At 40.5% G+C, this 14,491-nt stretch overlaps 1 protein-coding gene across 1 annotated transcript in view; it reads left to right on the top strand.

Annotated features, from left to right (window-relative positions):
- LOC124139111 (2-phosphoxylose phosphatase 1-like) overlaps nucleotides 1-14,285 on the top strand; it is a 32,766-nt gene extending 18,481 nt beyond the window's left edge. The window contains exons 3-4 of the mRNA XM_046506133.2: nucleotides 8,513-8,971; nucleotides 10,552-14,285. Coding sequence (XP_046362089.2) covers nucleotides 8,513-8,971; nucleotides 10,552-11,765 — 1,673 coding nt within the window. The 3' untranslated portion in view covers nucleotides 11,766-14,285. The remainder of the gene's footprint in view (nucleotides 1-8,512; nucleotides 8,972-10,551) is intronic.
- The last annotated feature ends 206 nt before the right edge of the window (nucleotides 14,286-14,491 follow it).

Genomic DNA, 14,491 nt, shown 5'->3' with positions numbered 1-14,491 from the left:
CATTATATCATTAACCCATACCGGTGACCACAACATTAAACATTATATCAGTTACCCATACTGGTGACCACAACAGTAAACATTACTACAGTTACCCATACTGGTGACCACAACAGTAAACATTACTTCAGTTACCCATACTGGTGACCACAACAGTAAACATTGTAACAGTTACCCATACTGGTGACCATCACAGTAAACATTATTTCAGTTACCCATACTGGTGACCACAACAGTAAACATTATATCAGTTACCCATACTGGTGACCACCATAGTAAACATTGTAACAGTTACCCATACTGGTGACCACAACAGTAAACATTATATCAGTTACCCATACTGGTGACCACCACAGTAAACATTATTTCAGTTACCCATACTGGTGACCACCACAGTAAACATTGTAACAGTTACCCATACTGGTGACCACAACAGTAAACATTATTTCAGTTACCCATACTGGTGACCACAACAGTAAACATTATATCATTAACCCATACCGGTGGCCACAACAGTAAACATTATTTCAGTAATCATACTGGTGACCACAACAGTAAACATTGTAACAGTTACCCATACTGGTGACCACAACAGTAAACATTATATCAGTTACCCATACTGGTGACCACAACAGTAAACATTACTACAGTTACCCATACTGGTGACCACAACGGTAAACATTACTTCAGTTATCCATACTGGTGACCACAACAGTAAACATTACTTCAATTACCCATACTGGTGACCACAACAGTAAACATTGTAACAGTTACCCATACTGGTGACCACCACAGTAAACATTATTTGAGTTACCCATACCGGTGACCACAACAGTAAACATTATTTCAGTTACCCATACTGGTGACCACAACAGTAAACATTATTTCAGTTACCCATACTGGTGACCACAACAGTAAACATTATATCATTCACCCATACCGGTGGCCACAACAGTAAACATTATATCAGTTACCCATACTGGTGACCACCACAGTAAACATTATATCAGTTACCCATACTGGTGACCACAACAGTAAACATTACTACAGTTACCCATACTGGTGACCACAACAGTAAACATTACTTCAGTTACCCATACTGGTGACCACAACAGTAAACATTGTAACAGTTACCCATACTGGTGACCATCACAGTAAACATTATTTCAGTTACCCATACTGGTGACCACAACAGTAGACATTATATCAGTTACCCATACTGGTGACCACCATAGTAAACATTGTAACAGTTACCCATACTGGTGACCGCAACAGTAAACATTATATCAGTTACCCATACTGGTGACCACCACAGTAAACATTATTTCAGTTACCCATACTGGTGACCACCACAGTAAACATTGTAACAGTTACCCATACTGGTGACCACAACAGTAAACATTATATCATTAACCCATACCGGTGGCCACAACAGTAAACATTATTTCAGTAATCATACTGGTGACCACAACAGTAAACATTGTAACAGTTACCCATACTAGTGACCACAACATTAAACATTATATCAGTTACCCATACTGGTGACTACAACAGTAAACATTACTACAGTTACCCATACTGGTGACCACAACAGTAAACATTACTTCAGTTATCCATACTGGTGACCACAACAGTAAACATTACTTCAATTACCTATACTGGTGACCAAAACAGTAAACATTGTAACAGTTACCCATACTGGTGACCACCACAGTAAACATCATTTGAGTTACCCATACTGGTGACCACAACAGTAAACATTATTTCAGTTACCCATACTGGTGACCACAACAGTAAACATTATTTCAGTTACCCATACTGGTGACCACAACAGTAAACATTATATCATTCACCCATACTAGTGGCCACAACAGTAAACATTATATCAGTTACCCATACTGGTGACCACCACAGTAAACATTATTTCAGTTAACCATACTGGTGACCACCACAGTAAAAATTGTAACAGTTACCCATACTGGTGACCACAACAGTAAACATTGTAACAGTTACCCATACTGGTGACCACCACAGTAAACATTGTAACAGTTACCCATACTGGTGACCACCACAGTAAACATTATTTGAGTTACCCATACTGGTGACCACCACAGTAAACATTATTTGAGTTACCCATACTGGTGACCACAACAGTAAACATTATTTCAGTTACCCATACTGGTGACCACAACAGTAAACATTATATCATTAACCTATACCAGTGGCCACAACAGTAAACATTATTTCAGTAATCATACTGGTGACCACAACAGTAAACATTGTAACAGTTACCCATACTGGTGACCACCACAGTAAACATTGTAACAGTTACCCCATACTAGTGACCACAACAGTAAACATTATATCAGTTACCCATACTGGTGACCACAACAGTAAACATTATTTCAGTTATCCATACTGGTGACCACAACAGTAAACATTACTTCAGTTACCCATACTGATGACCACAACACTAAACATTGTAACAGCTACCCATAGTGGTGACCACCACAGTAAACATTATTTCAGTTAGCCATACTGGTGACCACCACAGTAAACATTATATCATTAACCCATACCGGTGGCCACAACAGTAAACATTATATCAGTTACCCATACTGGTGACCACAACAGTAAACATTACTTCAGTTATCCATACTGGTGACCACAACAGTAAACATTATATCAGTTACCCATACTGGTGACCACAACAGTAAACATTACTTCAGTTATCCATACTGGTGACCACAACAGTAAACATTACTTCAGTTATCCATACTGGTGACCACCACAGTAAACATTACTTCAGTTATCCATACTGGTGACCACAACAGTAAACATTACTTCAGTTATCCATACTGGTGACCACAACAGTAAACATTACTTCAGTTATCCATACTGGTGACCACCACAGTAAACATTATATCATTAACCCATACCGGTGGCCACAAAAGTAAACATTATTTCAGTAATCATACTGGTGACCACAACAGTAAACATTGTAACAGTTACCCATACTAGTGACCACAACAGTAAACATTATTTCAGTTACCCATACTGGTGACCACAACAGTAGACATTATATCAGTTACCCATACTGGTGACCACAACAGTAAACATTGTAACAGTTACCCATACTGGTGACCACAACAGGAAACATTACTTCAGTTATCCATACTGGTGACCACCACAGTAAACATTACTTCAGTTATCCATACTGGTGACCACCACAGTAAACATTACTTCAGTTATCCATACTGGTGACCACCACAGTAAACATTACTTCAGTTATCCATACTGGTGACCACAACAGTAAACATTACTTCAGTTATCCATACTGGTGACCACCACAGTAAACATTACTTCAGTTATCCATACTGGTGACCACAACAGTAAACATTACTTCAGTTATCCATACTGGTGACCACAACAGTAAACATTACTTCAGTTATCCATACTGGTGACCACCACAGTAAACATTATATCATTAACCCATACCGGTGGCCACAAAAGTAAACATTATTTCAGTAATCATACTGGTGACCACAACAGTAAACATTGTAACAGTTACCCATACTAGTGACCACCACAGTAAACATTGTAACAGTTACCCATACTGGTGACCACAACAGTAGACATTATATCAGTTACCCATACTGGTGACCACAACAGTAAACATTGTAACAGTTACCCATACTGGTGACCACAACAGGAAACATTGTAACAGTTACCCATACTGGTGACCACAACACTAAACATTGTAACAGTTACCCATACTAGTGACCACCACAGAAAACATTGTAACAGCTACCCATAGTGGTGACCACCACAGTAAACATTACTTCAGTTACCCATACTGGTGACCACAACACTGAACATTATATCAGTTACCCATACTGGTGACCACCACAGTAAACATTGTAACAGTTACCCATACTAGTGACCACCACAGAAAACATTGTAACAGCTACCCATAGTGGTGACCACCGCAGTAAACATTATTTCAGTTACCCATACTGGTGACCACAACAGTAAACATTATATCAGTTACCCATACTGGTGACCACCACAGTAAACATTGTAACAGTTACCCATACTAGTGACCACCACAGTAAACATTGTAACAGTTACCCATACTGGTGACCACCACAGTAAACATTGTAACAGTTACCCATACTTGTGACCACCACAGTAAACATTATTTGAGTTACCCATACTGGTGACCACAACAGTAAACATTGTAACAGTTACCCATGCTGGTGACCATAACAGTAGACATTATATCAGTTACCCATACTGGTGACCACCACAGTAAACATTTTATCAGTTACCCATACTGGTGACCACCACAGTAAACATTGTAACAGTTACCCATAGTGGTGACCACCACAGTAAACATTTTTTCAGTTACCCATACTGGTGACCACAACAGTAAACATTGTAACAGTTACCCATACTAGTGACCACCACAGTAAACATTGTAACAGTTACCAATACTGGTGACCACCACAGTAAACATTATTTCAGTTACCCATACTGGTGACCACAACAGTAAAGATTTTAACAGTTACCCATACTGGTGACCACCACAGTAAACATTGTAACAGTTACCCATACTGGTGACCACAACAGTAAACATTGTAACAGTTACCCATACTGGTGACCACCACAGTAAACATTGTAACAGTTACCCATACTGGTGACCACCACAGTAAACATTGTAGAAGTTACCCATACTGGTGACCACCACAGTAAACATTATTTGAGTTACCCATACTGGTGACCACAACAGTAAACATTATTTCAGTTACCCATACTGGTGACCACAACACTAAACATGGTAACAGTTACCCATACTGGTGACCACCACAGTAAACATTGTAACAGTTACCCATACTAGTGACCACAACAGTAAACATTGTAACAGTTACCCATACTGGTGACCACCACAGTAAACATTGTAACAGTTACCCATACTGGTGACCACCACAGTAAACATTGTAACAGTTACCCATACTAGTGACCACAACAGTAAACATTGTAACAGTTACCCATACTGGTGACCACCACAGTAAACATTGTAACAGTTACCCATACTAGTCACCACAACAGTAAACATTGTAACAGTTACCCATACTGGTGACCACCACAGTAAACATTGTAACAGTTACCCATACTGGTGACCACAACAGTAAACATTATATCATTAACCCATACTGGTGGCCACAACAGTAAACATTATTTCAGTAAGCATACTGGTGACCACCACAGTAAACATTGTAACAGTTACCCATACTGGTGACCACAACAGTAAACATTGTAACAGTTACCCATACTAGTGACCACAACATTAAACATTATATCAGTTACCCATACTGGTGACCACAACTGTAAACATTACTTCAGTTACCCATACTGGTGACCACAACAGTAAACATTGTAACAGTTACCCATACTGGTGACCACAACAGTAAACATTGTAACAGTTACCCATACTGGTGACCACCACAGTAAACATTGTAACAGTTACCCATACTGGTGACCACCACAGTAAACATTGTAGAAGTTACCCATACTGGTGACCACCACAGTAAACATTATTTGAGTTACCCATACTGGTGACCACAACAGTAAACATTATTTCAGTTACCCATACTGGTGACCACAACAGTAAACATTATATCATTAACCCATACTGGTGGCCACAACAGTAAACATTATTTCAGTAAGCATACTGGTGACCACCACAGTAAACATTGTAACAGTTACCCATACTGGTGACCACAACAGTAAACATTGTAACAGTTACCCATACTAGTGACCACAACATTAAACATTATATCAGTTACCCATACTGGTGACCACAACAGTAAACATTATAACAGTTACCCATACTGGTGACCACCACAGTAAACATTATTTGAGTTACCCATACTGGTGACCACAACAGTAAACATTATTTCAGTTACCCATACTGGTGACCACAACACTAAACATGGTAACAGTTACCCATACTGGTGACCACCACAGTAAACATTGTAACAGTTACCCATACTAGTGACCACAACAGTAAACATTGTAACAGTTACCCATACTGGTGACCACCACAGTAAACATTGTAACAGTTACCCATACTGGTGACCACCACAGTAAACATTGTAACAGTTACCCATACTAGTGACCACAACAGTAAACATTGTAACAGTTACCCATACTGGTGACCACCACAGTAAACATTGTAACAGTTACCCATACTAGTGACCACAACAGTAAACATTGTAACAGTTACCCATACTGGTGACCACCACAGTAAACATTGTAACAGTTACCCATACTGGTGACCACAACAGTAAACATTATATCATTAACCCATACTGGTGGCCACAACAGTAAACATTATTTCAGTAAGCATACTGGTGACCACCACAGTAAACATTGTAACAGTTACCCATACTGGTGACCACAACAGTAAACATTGTAACAGTTACCCATACTAGTGACCACAACATTAAACATTATATCAGTTACCCATACTGGTGACCACAACAGTAAACATTACTTCAGTTACCCATACTGGTGACCACAACAGTAAACATTGTAACAGTTACCCATACTGGTGACCACAACAGTAAACATTGTAACAGTTACCCATACTGGTGACCACCACAGTAAACATTGTAACAGTTACCCATACTGGTGACCACCACAGTAAACATTGTAGAAGTTACCCATACTGGTGACCACCACAGTAAACATTATTTGAGTTACCCATACTGGTGACCACAACAGTAAACATTATTTCAGTTACCCATACTGGTGACCACAACAGTAAACATTATATCATTAAGCCATACTGGTAGCCACAACAGTAAACATTATTTCAGTAAGCATACTGGTGACCACCACAGTAAACATTGTAACAGTTACCCATACTGGTGACCACAACAGTAAACATTGTAACAGTTACCCATACTAGTGACCACAACATTAAACATTATATCAGTTACCCATACTGGTGACCACAACAGTAAACATTACTTCAGTTACCCATACTGGTGACCACAACAGTAAACATTATAACAGTTACCCATACTGGTGACCACAACAGTAAACATTATTTCAGTTACCCATACTGGTGACCACCACAGTAAACATTATTTCAGTTACCCATACTAGTGACCACAACACTAAACATTGTAACAGTTACCCATACTGGTGACCACAACAGTAAACATTATTTCAGTTACCCATACTGGTGACCACAACAGTAAACATTATTTTAGTTACCCATACTGGTGACCACAACAGTAAACATTATATTATTAACCCAAACCGGTGGCCACAACAGTAAACATTTTTTCAGTTACCCATACTGGTGACCACAACAGTAAACATTGTAACAGTTACCCATACTGGTGACCACCACAGTAAACATGATTTCAGTTACCCATACTGGTGACCACAACAGTAAACATTATTCAGTTACCCATACTGGTGACCACCACAGTAAACATTATATCAGTTACCCATACTGGTCACCACAACAGTAAACATTATATCAGTTACCCATACTGGTGACCACCACAGTAAACATTGTAACAGTTACCCATACTGGTGACCATAACAGTAAACATTATATCGGTAACCCATACTGGTGACCACAACAGTAAACATTATTTCAGTTACTCATACTGGTGACCACCACAGTAAACATTATTTCAGTTAACCATACTGGGGACCACCACAGTAAACAATTTTTCAGTTACCCATACTGGTGACCACCACAGTAAACATTATTTCAGTTACCCATACTGGTGACCACAACAGTAAACATTATTTCAGTAACCCATACTGGTGACTACCACAGTAAACATTATTTCAGTTACCCATACTGATGACCACAACAGTAAACATTATTTCAGTGAATCTTGAAATTTGCCCTCTAACCTAATATTATAATAACATTTATGCTTTGAGAATGCCATGATATTTCATTTTGAAAAGGTTTACGACTGACCATGTTTTCCTGATGAATTTGTTGTTTTAATAATCAGATTAGTTCGAGATTGCAGACTTACGGAAAATCAACCAACTTCTCCCTTACATTCTTACTATATGAATTAAAGATGATAGTTTTAATGAAATAGAAATTCAAATTGACAAGCAAAGATAGTAATTTATCAGCGGTAAGTGTATTCGGCGTCACGACAGTCGTCACTTATTTGTAAACATAACGGTCATTCGGTTGCGAGTTCAACTCAAAGCATGGTTGGGGCCACCTATCAGAGTGGGGAGTTTTGACTGGTGGCAGTGATAGTATAGAGAGCTCTCCGAACGGACTATCGCTGTGAGGAGCTTGTAGCTCGGTCCTGCCTCACACTTCAGTGAAACAACTCTGCTGGACCCCTGCAGCTTCATTTGCTGTCAAAAGTAAGCAGTAAATCCATGAAGGAGTAATACAGGATAAGTGTACGAAGGAAAAAATATTTCGATTTTTGTAAATTTATTTCAGATTCCCTCAGTCTGGATTCCCCAGGCCTTCCTGGTATGAAGCAAGGCCAGTTGGTGAAGTTGCGAGCTCGGCAGCGCCAGTTGGAGGAAGGCATGACACCCCTGATGGAGAAACTTGAGTCCGCCGATTCCGACCAAGCACTTCTGTTCCACCATGCACAAGAAGGCAATGTTGAAGGCATTAAGAGTATAAGGAACAAAAACTTTGATGTGAGAATCATGAACAGTAATGTGGTGCGAGAGAAGACACCATCCAAGGGGAAGAAATCCAAGCTGTTGGAGAAGATGTCGTGGCCGGACAAGAGGAAGGGAGACAAGGGGAGACAAGTAGCTAAAGTCCACAGTCCAAAGCACAGGTCTCAGAGACTGGATGAGTTCATGGGAGTGACGAATCCTCTTGCTGTGCCGCGGATAGCCGAATATTGTAATATACCTGTGAGGGAAGTCCGGGGACGGGAGGGTAAGTATCCGTTTCAGACAGGTGGGCTTCAAGTGTGGGTGTGAGTGAGTTTAGTTTAACGCCACCTTGAACAATATTAGAACAATATTCTATATATAGAAAAAAACAGCATGTAATCTTGATGTGGGAGGTAAGCTCACAGCGGTGCAGGTCTTAGACATGTACTGCTTTGGTGAAACGGGGCGGTCGGGTAGCCTAGTGGTTAAAGCGTTCGCCCAACACGCCAAAGACCCAGGTTCGATTCCCCACATGGGTACAATGTGTGAAGCCCATTTCTGGTGTGCCCCGCTGTGATATTGCTGGAATATTGCTAAAAGCGGCATAAAAAACATACTCACTCACTCACTTTAGTGAAACCAACAAGTATAGCTACTGGGATGTCAAACCTAGAAACATTACCAGGGCTAACAGCGATTGAAAGCCACTATAGGTTTCTGCACAGAGAATTGTGGCTTCTCAGCCAACTGAGCCATCAGTTCACCCCTACACATGCAACAATAAACTTAAACCTTAAAACTTCAAACTTCAAAGAGATTTTCAGAAAGAAAATCACAGAATTCATCATTCCAAAGAACTAATATGACAATTGTAGCTGAAAAACAGAATAAAAACTTCAGCCCATTCAGTAACCCACCACAATGTAAAATATTTACAAACTACACGTTTGACATGTGCAGACTGCACAATGAACTGAAATGCAATGATTAAAAATATTCACACTGTGATGGCAACATTATCTGTTTATGATTCTGAATAATGCCCTGTAATCTTTGCAGCGGCAACTATAGTGTAACTTTTACATTTCAACGCTGATAAAACTATTTCTTACCGTATCGACGTAATAAGCGCCCCGCTCTTATAAGCGCCCATGGCGATATTTGCTAATATATTGGCTAGTGAACAATCCCAATCAGCACCCCTTCCGATTATCTATCGTATGTCAACATTTCAGGCTGTCAGCATAAACCACGAAATTTACGATTTTGCAGCTCTGTTTTTTTCACCGAAATAATATTCTAATAAGAGACCCCTATTTCTAATTTTGAGAGCGCCCTGGGCGCTTATTACGTCGAATACGGTATGTACTTGATAGATAGTGTGATAGACTGACTTTTCTGAAGTTGAGAAAAGTGATATTTGCAGTGACTCCTGATATACAGAACTATTATCATACAAGAGTTGCCTCCCCTTAAATTGTCTCCCTTTATCCTGTCAAGCCCTTACCAGACTGTTGACGTACTGTTGACGTCATTTTTACGTTTGTTCCACATTGACAAGGCAAATAAATGACAGATGGTTGTTTATGGAGTTAATATAACTTCTTGCCGTTTATTATTCTCTCAAAAATGTTCAGTTATAAACTGTAAATTTCCCATTTAACTTGTCAATCTAGACTTTTCGTTTCCAAATACTGTAAATCACCTCGACAACATGTATAAAGCTGTAACAAGAGTTATAGTTTAACAGCATGAACTAGGAAATATTTCATTTTTACTGACACTTGCTGCAGACTTGGGGCCTCTAGCAGGTCAAGATAGATCCCTGTGATGTTAACTCACGCCTTACTGTTTCATCCCCAGGTGAAGCTCCTCCAGGCTACTCCCTCAAGTCTGTGTATCTCATTGTACGACACGGAGACCGATCCCCGATGGGCAGCTTCAAGAACTCACCAAATCCAATTCTCAGCTGCCAACATGACTCATCCAAAAAATTTGACATCCCCAATTTTGACAAATTTGCCTCAACGATGCAGTATTACCAATCTCATCTCCATCCCGGAAACACCTTCCCTTTCCACCTGTACCCCCGCTCCCAGACATGTGAGAGCTCAGAACTCACCGGACAGGGCTCCCTGCAGCATCTGCTGACTGGCTGGCACCTTCACGAGCGCTACGTCCAAAAATGGCGGCTGTTCTCGGAGCCCTTCAGCCCCAGCCAGGTGTATGTGAAAAGCACGGGTTACAGTCGAACATACCAAAGCGCGATAGCTCTTCTCTACACATTCCTCCCTGCTTTGAATTTGACCGATTTGAACATCTTTCGGTCTGATAATTTGTTTTTTTGTTCAGAGAAATCGTTTGGACATTCCTGTTCATGTCCTGTGCTGAAGCATTACAAAAAGATGAGTGATGGAGAGGCAGGGGCCTATGATAGGAACAACACGGATTTGAAGCGGGTCCGACAATACATTGCTAATGTCTATAATATAAAGAGACAGGAGTTGCCATGGCTATGGTCAATGATAGACACCCTCATGGCATATGCTTGTCATAAGATATCTCTCCCTTGCAACAAAAACAATGACTGCATAGAACCCTCATTTCTAGCAGAACTGTGGCATCAGCTTGACTTGCATGGTGCCAAACTAGATGAATTAGATTCCTATCAAAAATATGCTCGTCTGGGTATTCATCCATTGTTGTATGAGATTAAACAACACATGGTTCTCACCACCAAGAAGAAGGCGAAGGTGAAGTTTGTTCTGTACTCTGGCCACGACACAACGGTCAGTCCTTTGGCCACTGCGTTAGGAATTGGACATGGACGATGGCCAAAGTATGCAACGAGAATTGCATTTGAGTTGTATTCAAGAGAAGAGCCGAAAAAGCATCACTTTCTCCGTATTTTGATGAATGGTGAAGACGTCACCTCAAGGGTCAGCTTCTGCAAGGGTCAGGCTAAGAGTGGGTTTTGTAAATTGAAATATTTTGTTGAGTTTGTTCAGAAGGAAAATCTCTCCCTATTTAATGGTAAGACTTATGCTCAGGCCTGTGAGATGCCAACAACACATTAAACAGTTTGAAAGTGCTAACGTAGGTCATGTTGAAGTTGCCTGGTTGTTTGAATCATTATACACAACAACATAGAGAAAATGTGTGATTCCAGCTCTATCATGTCTATAGGCAATGTATTGTGTTCAGTGAGGATGACAATGATTGTTTGTTGATGGTGACAAGAAAGGGGATCTGGTTGGGATGATAGAACTGAATGGTCTTGTGTGAGCTTATTTCAGCTTTCTCTTGTCAGGCTGCCTTTTATAGTTTAGCTTTTGAAGTCTCCCAAACCACAATGTCAATGATGCTGAACCTTTGAATTGCTGATCTGAGCAATGGTGGCTAAAGATGTGCCCATACTCAACCATGTCGATGTGCATCTTTGTCATATTGACATTAGTTATGAATGTGCACTACATTTCTATGAAAGAATTATTGAGTATTTTGGTCTACATGTGTTGGGAACTTTGACCTAATTCCTGTCTGTTAAAAGATGGTACTTGTTGTTACCCTGCCTGGCACTCGGCATTAAGGGGCTAAAACAGGGACTGGTCAGCTCAGAGTGAGTATACTGTTAAACTGCGGCATGGTATCTCAATGGGCCAGCACCAGCACTAGCACCCCCATATTTTGGGGTGACCCTCCCCTGGTTCCCTCTGACCCACCCCAACCTGTAATAAATGACCGGTCCCTGAGTGCTCTAACCAAACCCCTTCTAACAGGGTTCACATACAAGACAGAAAATAGTTCCAACTGTAGGTTGGTCCAGCAGCTCAGTTTGTTGGCGTATTGGATCTTCATCCATGCAATGTGCACTTCTTTCTGGTTGTCGGGGACACGGGTGGCCCTGACGTCTAAGGCGCCGAGATTCGCTGTGCAGAGTTGCGTCCCTTTGGCACGCCAGAAACCTATGATTGTGGGTTCGAATCCCGGTTCGCCCCGATTATGTTTCTAGGTTTGTCAGCACCATACCCGTGCTCGTTGGTTTCACCGAAGTGGTAAACATCTGAGACCTACATCACTTGGGGCTTTCCACCCACATTAAGCTGACATGCCGGGATATAACTGGAATACTGTTAAAAGCGGCGTAAAACCATACTCACTCACTCCCATGCAATGTGACAGCAGTGGCCATCAAAATGGGCTTAACCTCTTGTACCTTTCAGGCGTCAAACCAGAATCTTGAATACAATGAGCTAATACTCCAATTCTACCCCACTGCCCTTGAACAAATTGGAAAAAAGTATGAAATATTTACAATTCAGAAGCATATTAAACAACATAATTCAGATTATTATTTTTTCAAAGTGTGATGAAGTTGCTTTCTTCTTGATCATATAAGCTGGATTACATTTGTAATTGCCAACTTTGTATTAATGCCTGGAGTATTTGCTGGTTGGTATTTAGTTTATGCATTAGGCCAGACGCTTTTTCTTCTTTTCTTTTTTCCGTTTAAGGATATTTGCCCCAAAAAGTCAGGTCGGTAGGTGAAAAAAAACCACCCCAAAAAACAATCCTATTTCAAATATATTTACAGTAGAACATGGATATAACGAACTACAAGGGACCGGAGAAATTAGTTTGTTATATACATTGTTCGTTATATACGTTTTCGCGAGGAAACAACTGCCATCTTAGATCAAACAAACACAATACAGCATGCAGCATTGCCCGCCATGTTAGCGTGTGCAAGTGAAGTGACACTTTGACATCATCTCATGAAATTTATGTTTGTCCTACAGACACGATTAGTCCAGCATCCAGTAAGATAAGCATAAAGCAAGTTCAACAAGTTTGAATCGTCACCGCTGATTGTGTTCATTCGCCGCTGATTGCGTATAGTCAATTGTTAGTGACACTTGACACTGAGTGAGATTTCTCATTTCGCTATACACGTCACTAATTAGTGGTATTTGGGCTTGTCGGGGATCAGATATCAGTTTGCTATATACGTTAGTTCGCTGTAGAGAGTTCGTTACATATGCACATTTATATGTGACAATACAGAGGAGATAAATCGGCGATTTTGTAACATTTCGTTGTATCTATCCGTGTTCGTTATATCCGTGTTCTACTGTATTTTTTTCCTCCAAATGTGAAGTAGGGGGGAATAAATGGGGGCAGGAGTTTTTAACATAAAATATTGATAGTTTTTAATTATAGTATTGTAAATAATTTATTTTGATAGTGACTGTAAATGAGGGGTGCTTTTTAAATTTTGTTTACTTTTGTTGGAAGTAAGGAAGAAAATCACTGCTTTCATGTTTAAGAAAGTTTGTTTTTTTGAGTTGGTGGCCTTGTGAACCAAATTTTTGAGGATTCTTGCCTTCTGTTTATAACCATGATGATGTACACTGCAGCATGCTGCAGGGAGAACTCATTCACAGTTTTAGCTTCTCATCATGTCTTCATCAATCCTACACCGCCTCCGTGGTCTAGTGGTAGAGCGTCCGCCCGGAGAGCGGAAGGTCCGAGGTTCGATCCCCGGCCGCGTCATACCAAAATACGTTAAAAGATGGTACTTGTTGTTACCCTGTCTGGCGCTCTGCATTAAGGGTTTAAAGCAAGGACTGGTCGGCTCTGAGTCAGAATACTGTGTCTGAGTGGGGTATTCATGTTAAACTGCAGCATGGTATCTCAATGAGCAAGCACTATAACAGGGTATGAAACTCCCAAAAATTTCAGCCAGACCACAGGACTGGCTAGCTGAAATACTTGCCAGCCCTGACCAAAACCTGCCTGCCCA

Source organism: Haliotis rufescens, unplaced genomic scaffold (assembly GCF_023055435.1).
Source record: "Haliotis rufescens isolate VD_foot unplaced genomic scaffold, xgHalRufe1.0.p SCAF_13, whole genome shotgun sequence".
In the NCBI taxonomy this organism is placed as follows: Eukaryota; Metazoa; Mollusca; class Gastropoda; order Lepetellida; family Haliotidae; genus Haliotis; species Haliotis rufescens.
The sequence above is the reverse complement of the archived record's forward strand: the minus strand, read 5'-3'. Positions and strand labels throughout refer to the sequence as shown.